The sequence below is a fragment of the Euprymna scolopes genome, chromosome 7 (genome assembly GCF_053919585.1).
Source record: "Euprymna scolopes isolate OS-2025 chromosome 7, ASM5391958v1, whole genome shotgun sequence".
In the NCBI taxonomy this organism is placed as follows: domain Eukaryota; kingdom Metazoa; phylum Mollusca; class Cephalopoda; order Sepiida; family Sepiolidae; genus Euprymna; species Euprymna scolopes.
The window spans coordinates 166348260-166360495 of record NC_136488.1 but is presented as its reverse complement, the minus strand read 5'-3'; the positions used below and the strand labels follow the sequence as shown (position 1 = coordinate 166360495).

Below are 12236 nucleotides of genomic sequence, written 5' to 3'. Positions count from 1 at the left end.
TCCAGATAATATAAGATTTGCTTTCTTCAGTTTAGTCTGCGTCCACACTCCTTATGTATGAATTTACTTTGTTAAACGTTGAGATTAGAGTTATAGAAAGAAAATGCATTTTTATCCAAAAGTGACAAACAACTGGGCTCCGTGGAAAAGGAGCTTTGCGAAGTTGGAAAAGTACGAAATGTTAAGACTCGAGCGATCCTGAAATGCGTTACAATCCACTGGAAGTAAAAACAAAGCTGGTACTGCTACTACAGCCTTAAAGCATCGGCATATCGTGGATGTGGTCGTCACTGATCGAGAGAGGATTTGGAACAGATCTGGTCAAACTATTCTCAACCATAACAAGAGGGAAGCGATCAGTTCCATTGCGAAAGTTAAAGACGTAGAAAGAAACTTCATTTGATCCGGTGTTCCCAGCAGGGGCAGGTTACAAAGTGGGAGGAAATGAGAATTGAGAGAATGCGGAGTTGAAAAAATGTCTAGCATTGAACGATGTCATGGTTGAACTTTTTAGTCGACCTATGATGTCTTACTATCACTAACAAACTTGGAATAAGACTGGTGAAAAATGTTGACACAGAAAAGTTTGTATTTAAAACTTGAAAATAATTTATTACATTTTCACCCCAAGCGATGATGTAGGGAGCTACTATCAGGGACATAAGTTGCAGGGATACTATGTAGGGAGTTGAGCAGCAAGATGTCTGTTCAGATTACACTTTAACTTCAGCATGTCAGTATAGTTGGGGAAGCAGGAATCTGGAAAGGAATTCCAAAGTCTAGCAGTTCTGGAGAAGAAACTATTAGAGTAGAAGGCTTTCTTACATGTAGGGATCTTAACTGTGTAGGGGTGGAACTTTGCTGTTTGTCGGAGGTATTTACGGCGAGAGGGTACAAGGGCTTGTAGTTCATCAGAGCATCCACCATTAAAATATTTGTAAAACAGGCAGAGCGATGCAACATTTCATTGATGGGACACAGGTTGAAGCTTAGGTGACAGTTCAGGACCTATCAAGTTGGTGACTCCTGAATCCTGTCCAGAAGTGAAAGACTAGTAGATGCACATGCTCAAATGTGACAACGGTACTCCATACATGGGTGATTGATGGCCTTGTAGAGGTACAGGATACGGTCAACCAAATGTCTTCAAGCAGAAAAAATCTGAGAAATGGAAATGGTCATGAGATGGTGGCACATTATGCAGAATGCAAAATAAGCTTTTTTCCAATTCTAATCAAGAAGCCAGATTTGGTTTATGGTGTGATGGAAGAAAAATCGGCCATCTTGCTGAACTGTGCCGCAATATTGATGCTGCTCGAGTGAAACGTACAAAATCTTTTGGAAAAATGCTATGAAGCTAATAGATGAGTATCTGGGGTTATGTGCAATACAGCCGTCAAGAGGGAGGCCTTGAAACAATACACATTCTCTCATGATAAATCCAGAAATCTAGTGGTGTTCGATATGTGGAATAAGTGTATGTCAGCATGTGCCCCGTTTGTACTCTTTTTTTGTTAATGAACTATTTATTGAAAGTTTTAATTTATTTTTGTTTTTCTGCAGATAACAGAAACTCTAACCAAAATTCACATGATTTTCAGACAAATGGTAAGTTTTATTTATTTATTTTCGATTTAAAGGAAGTTTTGGGTTTCTAATATTTAGAATACGTTATACTTTTGAAATAGCAAATATTCCATCTATGTAGATTAAAATATTCCATCTATGTAGATTAAATACTAAGAGACCGAACATTGTCCGGGAACGAATGAAGATGAATGAATGTTCTACAATTCCAATATTTTTATTGTCATCAAAATCGGTGAAATTGCCTCTTTTGTTTTCTTTGATCAGAATTTATAAATTAAGAAAATATCAAGTTGAACTTAATTGATGTGTCGGCTTAGAAATGAGCTTGAGATTAGGGTAAGAAAAGGGATCAATAATAGAAAAGGGCCAACAAATAAACAAAAATATCAAAGACCTGTTCTTGCTCTCTAACATTATTTTATTTTTTTTTTTTTATGAGCAGGATCAGTGTATCAACATTGCCATGTGAAAAGATGATATAAAGCCAAAACAGATTCGTTAAAAGACCCCCCCTCCCCCCAGAAAAACAGATTAGCTATAGTTATCTAACACAGTATCGTCAACTTAACTAAATCTGTTTTTCATTTTGTGAAGATGTGGATAATTGAAGAATTGAGGGTCTCCGCCAATGAAAAGAAATATTGAAAAGCACGTTAAATAAGTGAGCATAACAGCAAAAAATGTGCATGATCCCCCACTTCCAATAAAGGAAAGTAACAAATAAAAATGTCTATGAAGAAATATTTTAATGAATCCTGGAACCATTTCAATAAAGCAATAACGGTTGGGTGGGGAGGTACCTAAAAAAATATGCACACACACATATATATATAGAGAGAGAAAATAAACAAATAACCAAATTTTATATTTGATATTGTTTTCAATTAAAAAAAGTTGCATGTGTAACTTAAGGGTTATTGTCAAGATCAAATAAAATGTTTACAAACCAACAGTCAAGTTTCTGTACTATAGGATTGATTTTAATTAAGATTTTTTATATACAAAGGAGTCACCACTTACCAAGGCCCAGAGGCCACTCAAGGATAAGTGTTAATGAGTGTAGTCGATGGGAACATATCGTAATCGTTAGTAGTGGAAATTTGGTAAATTGGATTACTTAAGGGGACGGCTCATCAAGAATTTGTTTACATTGAACTTAGACAACCGTATTCTAGTCAGTTGGAAAGCAGGAAAAAGGAACAGTTCTACAGGCATGCAGTTCTAAGAAAGAAGCTTTGTTCATAGAATCTATGCTTAGGTTTAGGTACAAATAGTGAGGGAAATTATTGATAGTGGTTTCAGCTAGACGAGTGTTTTTTTTTTTTTTTTTTTTTTTTTTTTGTGTGTGTGTGAAAGTCCGAAAAATGAAAATAATGATAAAGCAAAGACAGGCTCGCAACGCTCTTCTGTGGGGAAGAGCGTTATATAGTAGTAATATTAACAGCAGTAGTAGCAGAATTTAATAATGAAATTGCTGGAAGTGTGGAACATTTGTTGGTCCCCCGATTTATCGGAGAGGGATCTATGTTTTCAGTGGCGTCCGTGCATACATTTGTCTGGACTATAGCCAGATAACCGTCCATTAGTTTTTCCTGAAATTTCACCACAAATTGTATTTCATTATATAGATGTGCACAGTAAAAAAAATTTTTTTACAAAAATTCCTGTTGCACCCCCAGGGAGGGGCTCAAGAGGTCAAAAATGACACATTTTGCCCCGGAACTTTTGATCCATCCATTAGATTTTTTTGAAACTTGGACAAAATGTGGAGCCCATTGTTCTTAATATAAATCCAATATGGGTGACCCTGACAAAATTCTGGTTCGCATCCCCAGGGACTTTTAGTGTTAAAAACGCCTCTTCTCGTGGCTCTTTTTTCATATATCTCAACAAAAACTTGATATGTCTGACTGTATAGTGGTTTTTCACGGTGGTCAACTCGAATATACATGTGTTAAGGCCTGAAACTGCACCATTATCCATTTACACTGGGATTCGGCGTCCCCAGGAGCTCAAGAGGTCAAAAATGTCCCAAAATGGCCAAAAATCACACTTTTTGCCCCATAGCATTTGATCCATCCATTAGATTTTCCTGAAACTTAGCCAAAATGCGAAGGCCATTGTTAATATAAATTCAGTATGGATGACCCTGGCAAAATTCTGGTTCACATCCCTCTGGGACTTTTAGTGCTAAAAAACGTGCCTGTTCGGAGTTCTTTTTTCATATTACTCAAGAACCTGATATGCATGTCTATATAGTTGTTTTCCATGGTGCTAAATTCAAATATACATGTCTTAAGGCATGAAACTGCATCATTTGTCCATTTTCACTGGGATTCGGTGTTCCCAGGAACTCAAAAGGGGATCACAAATGCCCCCCAAATTGCAAAAAATGACACTTTTTACCCCATAACTTTTGCCCCATCTATTAGGTTTTTTTGAAACTTGGCGAAAATGTGAAGGCATGGTTGGCCTTTCTCACATTCATCATTTCTTCACTATTATTGTGGCGTCATCTCACATGCGGCACAAAAGAGGGACCACGCACGTGCGGCTTGTTAATCCTCATTCAATCCTGGACAACATCGGGTCTACCTGCTAGTTTACAATAAGTCAAAACATGAAACTCTTAATATTAATTTGTTTATTTTAAAATAGATCTTAGTAAACTCTGTTACATAAAAATTAGATTTACCAAAAAAACAAATAATTAGCTGTTTATCAAAATAGTATTCTTGGGATCAATCCTAATTAAAGGCTGAAGTGCTCATTAGTCTTGGTAGGCAATCACCTGGAGAGATTGTATCTCAAAAGCACTGGGTTGGCATCTGAGGATCCAGCTTATACATGGTGAAACGATAAATTTGTCGCCCTAGAATAGACATTATTCCATTTCCATTTGATGAAAAACGATTTTTTTTTTTTTTTTGAAGACCATCTACTAGTTGGTCAGTTGTGTACAAATCCCAAGAGTGATAGAAGCCTTTTATCATGTCTGAAAGTGACATAAAGTTCAACAAGCGAGATCAGAGATGCGCCACTGTACAACTACTGCTTTCTCCCGATCCAAGTTATGGCAACAGGATCATTGCCAACATCCTTAAAATGCATTGCTAGATTGCTACAAATAACAGGGACATGCCCAGGGTGATGAAAACAAAGTTTCTGGCCATGGTTACAGTCTCTAGTGTGGTTTCAAGTGAGGGCCACATCATGCCACCTCACATCTTCGAAGTCGGCTTAAAAGTTAACACCAAAGTGTACCTGGATGTGTTGAAGAGTGTGGTGATCCCTGGCGCAATTAGATGGCCGCTGGCAGACCCTGGATGTAGCAGCAGGACTCGGCTCCAGCCCACAAGTCCAAAGAAACCCAGGCTTTTCTTTAGAAATGCTACAACTTTGTACCCTTCTCTCACTCCCCCCCCCCTCTTCTTTCCAGACTTGAACCCACTGGACTACTTCATTTGATCATATGTTAAGAACATCACCAACATGACCTCTCACAACACCAAAGCCAGCTTAATCGCCACCATCTGCTGAGTATTCAAGCTCCCACCAGCGCTTATGGCAAAGGCACACTCCCAGTTCCAGACCCATATTGAAGCAGTGATTGAGGCTGAAGATACAAAGCAATTCGGGTAACTTGTTTATGTAGTAAAGCTGCATTGAATAGACGTCAGCTCTGCTACATAATCAAGTTACCCAATTTTTTTCAATAAAATTTTAAAAATAAACCAATGTTTTGTTTAGGGTGACACTCTTATCGTTCTACCTTGTAAATATCTTACCTCAGCTAAGGAAGTACATTGCATTTCAGGTTATGTACCAGGGTCGTTCAAAAAGTAATGCATCCTATTTTTTTAATGAAAACAAAACCTTTCAAGAGCTATGAAGACGGGAGTGGTACCTTTTTACAATGAGCAACCTTTTATGCTCCAGAATTTATTTTTCTACATGATCATCACCATTCTCAGTGCACTTTTGTCACCGATTGGCTGTGCATGGACGTCTGAGTAGGCTTTGTTACTCCCATTTGTCGTCATTCTGAAATCAACAAACCCATCTCCTGACTGCTGGCATTAACTTTATCAGTTTTGTAAACGTTCAGCAGGTATCGGTGTATATTGATCAGTTAAATTATTTCTGCTTAGAGAAATTCAATGATGCATCTCTGCTTTTGAAGCACGTCCATGAAAAAAAAAAAAATGACCGAGTGATTTCACGCTGTTTATATCTGCAATAGAAAGATGAAACTTGAAGTTCTGTCATCAAAACAATGCAATTTGCAATCCCCTCTGATCCAGTGGAATAAAAAAAATAAGAGGTATCACTCTTGGAATGTCCCTCATAGCTTAAATGATGACCTGGCCAGATATAGATTCTTTGGAAGTCATTTCCAAGAGCCATCCAACATATGCCAGCACCTGTTTATTAAAATAGATGTCATTTTTTTTTCTGATCCACACTCAGATGAAATTGTCCGAGAAATAAATCTAATTAAATGTTTGAATCTTTTCTTTTTTACCCATGGTAGATCGCAACCATTATAATACGTCATCACAACAGTCGCGCTTTATAGTACAAGATGAGACGGAGGAGGAAGAAGACTGGGAGAAAGAAATTGCGGAAGATCCTCACCCTTCTTTTATCTGTGTGGCTCAGCCAGAGACTGAGGATTATGGACTTTCTTCATATGACTATAATGAGAGTAAGACATTGAAGCCAAACTATCGACACTCAAAAAAATATAAAAGTTATGACGACTACGACGACGATGATTACAGGTCGACCAAGGGTCAAAAAAATATGCGAGGTACATTAATGTGGGCCATGAGGGATCTCTATGATAACCTAGAACCACCCCAGCCAGAAATTGAAACAGAAGTTTTGGATTTTGCATCAGTAAGGAAAAACCAAGAAGAATATGAGAAGATGAAATTTTCTGGTGAGAACCTTTTTTTTTTTTCTTTTATTATTTTGTAACTTTTGTTTTCATTGATAATTTTTATGCATGTGCTGTTGTTCATTTTCTAACGCAGTGTCTTCTATATTATCTTCAAGCTCTCTCTCTCTCTCTCTCTCTCTCTCTCTCTCTCTCTCTCTCTCTCTCTCTCTCTCTCCCCCTCCCTGACAAAGGAGGGATTGAACCTCCCTTTCGTTTGTTTGTATATTTCTCGATAACCACACCTTGGATTTAAAAAAAAAAAATTTGTACAAACATTAATCATGGTGAAAGTAAATTTTTGCCAGACCAGATTGTTCAGGGCAACTCTGGTTGCCCCCTCTAGAGGTAAAATTGCTCCAAAATCATTCGTTCATCTGTTTGTTCGTTCGCACTTTTCTCAATAACCACTCCTTGAATTCCAAAGTGCAGCAGTCTGAGGGGAAAAAACTATTTAAGTAGAAGGCTTTACGGCATTTAGGGATCTCTACAGTGTAGGGGTGGGATTTTGCTGCTTGTCAGGTTTATCAGTGAAGTACTAGTGCTCGGAGTTGTAAGGAGATGTATGCCGGGCAAATTTAGTTATCTTGTTTTACAGCATATCAACTCTTTATGGGTTATTTAGTGCAGAGTCATTTTCGCAAAAGTTTTTATATCTCCACAATTATATTCAGTATTTGATTTGGTTGTTTTGTAGACCAAATTATTTTTTGCTTTTGCACATGTTTAACTTCTGCAAAGAGAAAGAATAAAAAAACATCAATGTTTCTGACATTTATATTAGCCAATATCTTCAGAGAGCCTGAGCTGGTAGTACCAGTAGTGCAAACAGGGTACTTTGATGGTATGGTCACGCTTAAAGAATAGATGAAAGTTCAATGTAGAACAGGTTCAGTTAACAGAAGACTAATGAAAACATGGAATGAACTCCAGGGGAAGAGGAATAATTAAAGACCTGTCAGAGATAGGTTAGTTTGGAAGCCAATTTCTAAAAGCCTCCCTACGTAAGTCAATGCATAAAACAACCTGAATATGACGATTCCTTCCTTAACTCCTGTTTCAGCTACAGCTGCTTTGTTCCGACTCCTTAACATCACTATTTACTTGCCCCCTAATTAGGGCAGTATTAGATTACCTCAGTCTAGAAAGATTTCTTTATTGATAGGATACAGAAAAGATGAAATGTAGTATCAGAACGGATACAATAGTTTGCCCCAACCAAAAAAAAAAAAAAAAAAAAAAAAAAAAAACTGTAGTTTTCTCGTCAGAATTCTATTAATCAAGGGGACATAACTCCACTGGTAATTGCAATAATTGGCAACAGTTATATTCTTTTCTGAAGCAGTCTACATTAATTTAAGATGAAAACCCAAGGCAAGCTGAATAAACTTATTTCTTCAGTTGTTTCTGCCCTAAGAATCGGTGCCTTAATAGGCAATCTCGAAAGTTGTATGGATTCTTCACTTGTGACATATTACTTATGAGGATTTTTTTTTTTTTTTTTTTTTTTTTTTTTATTATCGTTTCATCCCAAAGAAGGCACAGGGCCACTTAATCATATTATTTTGGACCAAATCTGCAGGGATACTATTTATGGAGTTGATACTAAAATGTCTGTTTACATTACACTTGAATTTCTGCATGTCAATACAGTCAAGGAAGCAGGGGTCCGGGAGGAAATTCCAAAATGCAGTAGTCTGAGTGAAAAAAGCTATTTGAGTAGAAGGCTTTATGGCATCTAGGGATCTCTACAGTGTAGGAGTGGGATTTTGCTGTTGTCAAGGGTATTGTTGTCGAATGGATACTAGTGCTTGGAGTGCGACAGAGCACTTACAATTGAAATGCTTGTAAAATGGGCACAATGATGCCACGTTTTGGCGAGGGTTCAGAGGTTAGTTTAGTTTATAGTTCAGCACATTAGGTTGATTTTTTTTTTTTTTTTACCATCCAAGAGCGAGAGATTAGTGGCAGATGCATCAACAATAATTCATATGCTTTTCGTGTTATGTGTAGAAATAATCTACCAAATGTTTACCGTTATTTGGGTCTCGGTAATACCATCACCTTATGTGAAGATAGCAGATTAATTTAATCATGTGACTTAATATTTGAAGTTAAACATCAGTTGCAGTTCAAGCATTAGAGAGTTGCATGTCTGTGCTTGTTTTATAAGTACTTCCAGCAAAGTTTCTCTGAGAAACTTGCATGTGTACTCCCCGAAACAAAAATACCCTCGACACCTTTGTAAATCTCACTCTTTCACTGAAGAAGTACTTAGGTACCGGAAAAATTTCTACTCTAATAGTTTCTTGTCTCTGAATGCTTGCCTTTGGAAGTAACTTCCTGCTCTCGGTTTCCCAACACGCAAACATGCAGAAATTAAAATGTAATGTGTTGCTGCCCAACTCATTGTCTACATTTCTCTAACAGGCATGATCTGGTATCGTTGGAAAGAGCGATTTCTTGGACAAATATTTTTAAAAAATTAGAAAAAATCAATTATTTCACGTAGAAGTGTTTTGCTTGAAGCAGGAGATCAGATAAAAACTTTGGTTTCGACGCTGTTTGTTATTAAATTCATTGTTTCGTTTTAAAAATCTAAATTTGCAACCTCATAATTTCTGTGCCATGGTCTGATCAATAATGTGTTTGTTTACGAACCTAAGTTTTGCAAGTTCGCATTCACCAAGCGACTTTTTTCTTGTATGTAGGGAGTTAAACAGCAGGGTGTCTTATTATGTTACACTTGGACTTCTGCATGTTAGTACAGTTGGGAAAGCAGGAACCCAGAAGGGAATTCCAAAGTCTAGCAGTTCTGGGAGGAATAAATATTAGTGTAGAAGGCTTTCTGACATCTGGGGATCTCTACTGTGTAAGGGTGGGACTTTGCTGCTTGGTTGGTGGTCTTGTAGAGGTATCGAATACTTTCAGGTGTAACTTTCTAGCATGGTAGAGAGCTCGCCTTCCTTGCAGCAGTCGCGGCAATGCCCTCAATGTATGTTTCAACTCGTGTTCCCTGTGAACATTTTAAGTTGAGGCATTTGAAAGAAACTTCCAGGTATGTATTTTTAGCCATAGCTATTGGTTTCTTATAGTTATTAAACGAAAGAAGCTAAGTCTATGTAGCATTGAACGTTACCATCCACTTTTCAACTACAGACTGGAAGTCTTCCTCTTGAATTTCCACCATTGGCTTGGATATGTGTTCATTCGTTTACCCCTCGTGCCTGTTATAGTGTGGTGTTTTTTTTTTAAAATCCAAGAACAGCTGTCTTGTGCACCATTTTGAAAACAATCTTTAAAAACACGAAGGGAGATAACTCAAACTTGTGATGCTTATGTTGTAATGCCTATGAATTCCCATTAATCACTTAAAAATAATTTTCTTTATAAAAATAAAACTCTTCGATCAATTTACATAATTTTTGGAATATGATATTTTCGTTTTGTCACGGATATGATTTTTTTATGTAGGAGGATTCTGGACAGGAACCAGAAAAAGTCAACATAATCGAATACGGGATAAAAAAGTTTGGTGCTTGACATTTTGGTGCTTATTTAGAATTACACTTAATTAATAAAAATATGCAAAAAAATCTTTGTACATACCCATCACGGAATGAAGATGTCATATTCCAAAAATCACATAAATTTTATCAAGTAGGTTTTTGGAAAAAAATCAAATTTTACGATATTTAGTGATTTAATAATTTTTGACAGTCATAGCACTGTAAATCTCGATAATCAAATTGAGTTGGCCACCCTTGGATTTTAAAACAAATATTGTGGCTGATGGCTCTATGGTTCCACTGGTCATAAAATTTGATTTTCTTATTTAAAAAAAAAAAAAAAAAAATACGACTTGATCAAATTACGTGGATTTTGGAACATATTGTTTTGTGACAGATTTTAAAGATTTGTTCATATTTTTAGTTTTTTGGGATTTTTAAGTATGATTTTAAATAAGCACCAAAGTTATTAACCCTAGAGTAATGCCAGGTTTCTTTGCTAGTCTAAAATCTGAAAATGATCATATAATTGTTAGGTTTTAGAAAAAGCCACCTCTCTCTCTCTCTCTCTCTCTCTCCTGATAAAATCATACCTTCAAATGAATTTATGCATCGTTATGGTTTTAAATTGATTTTATCTCTTTTCAATTTTAAATGTTTAGGGGTTTTTGTTTTTCTGTAGGTCTTCCAGATTTGATAAAAAATTTCTATGAAGAACATCCTGATGTCACAAAGAGATCAGAGTTGGAAATTGCAGAGTTCCGGTAAGTTAAAAAATGATGAATCTAATACTTTTCTGTTCTTCAATCTTTGTTTATCTTACAGAAAATTTGATACCCGATTAAGAAGAAAGCTATGAAATTTATCTGTTACCATTCACATATATTGTCCAATGTTATGATACGTAAGCACTCCTGTAGCGGCTAACAATCGGACGGAAAAAAGAATTGACATTGATTGGAAGAGTAGAAAGTAGTTTACTCATGTTGAGCGTGCTGTATCCGTTCACAAAGGGTTGCACATGAGTTGATGATAGATAAAACCAAAATAAATAACCATAAACATTTGTATTTTTATATAAAAAAAAAAACAAACTATGCAATGTATTTTTGTTTGTTTTCTAATTTATGGAGAGTAAAAAGTAAATGTTGGATTTACTTTTCTAACTCATTTCTCTTATTTTTCTCAGAGCAATGTTTCGGACAAACGGAAGAATTGTTTTCTGTGTTGCAATCTGTATAAACTTTATCATTAGCTAGTGGAATTACATTAAGTGTCTTCATGCCTTGTCTGGAGTGATTTCCTTCCCCAAAAAATCAATCTCACTTATATTGACCTTTTTGTCTCTAAGTAGATGAAATTAAAACATATTAACCGTGGAATTTCCGTAAGTTTGATTTTTTTTCAATATTTTTGTTGATTAAAAGAATGGAAAGAAAAAAAATCTAATATAAAGAATTTAATACTAAAAAAATGTTTGAAATTGTCGATCATTTTATGCATCGAAATTTCCCATAATACGACTCCTTATCGGATTTTAATAAAAGATTCGCCACCTGTGATATATTATGTGAAAAGACCTGTTACTTAATTATCTATTTGCATATTTCTTTTGTTTCTTTTTTGATCAGACCGTGAACATCTAGTATCCCAAATGTCTGTCTTAACGGCGTGCTCATCTAGTGATTGTGAATGTCCTCCGAGTGTGGGTGCGTGTGTGTCAGAACCTAGAATAATACACATGACGACGTACCTGTCTTCTGTTGGGCCTCTTGGAGATTCGTCGATCATCTTGATGGATCTGGTTCTGTTACAACAAAGACGCATGCAAGACAGGAACCCAAGATGAATGGTTGTTCCTTGCAGCAAACTAGAGTAAATGAGCGTCTCTGCTTGTGGTTCCATTTGGAAACCATCATCCCCTTATATTTACCCCCTCTTGTCTCTTTGGTGTCTAAGAACGAACTCCCTAAAATTAACTGTTTCTTCAGACCGGAATCCTTGAAACGTCAGGTCTGGTCCCCGTTTGCATACTTTCCAATGCAACTTTATCAGTCAGTTGATTCATGCCACAACATTACACTGTGACCCTTTCTGCACCTGCAATGCTTGCTCAACTATTGTTTCCCACAATTCAATCTATTGTTTACTTTGCTAGATTGATAGATAAACCGATAACTGAATAAATGCTTTCT

General features: G+C 36.4%; 1 protein-coding gene across 5 annotated transcripts in view; it reads left to right on the top strand.

Moving 5' to 3' along the window:
* LOC145280128 (putative ATP-dependent RNA helicase DDX43) overlaps window positions 1-12236 on the top strand; it is a 114504-nt gene that overhangs the window by 68387 nt on the left and 33881 nt on the right. For all 5 annotated transcript variants that reach the window (XM_080131895.1, XM_080131893.1, XM_080131894.1 and 2 more), the window contains 3 exons: window positions 1564-1608; window positions 6125-6535; window positions 10724-10805. In XM_080131895.1, coding sequence (XP_079988021.1) covers window positions 1564-1608; window positions 6125-6535; window positions 10724-10805 — 538 coding nt within the window. The remainder of the gene's footprint in view (window positions 1-1563; window positions 1609-6124; window positions 6536-10723; window positions 10806-12236) is intronic.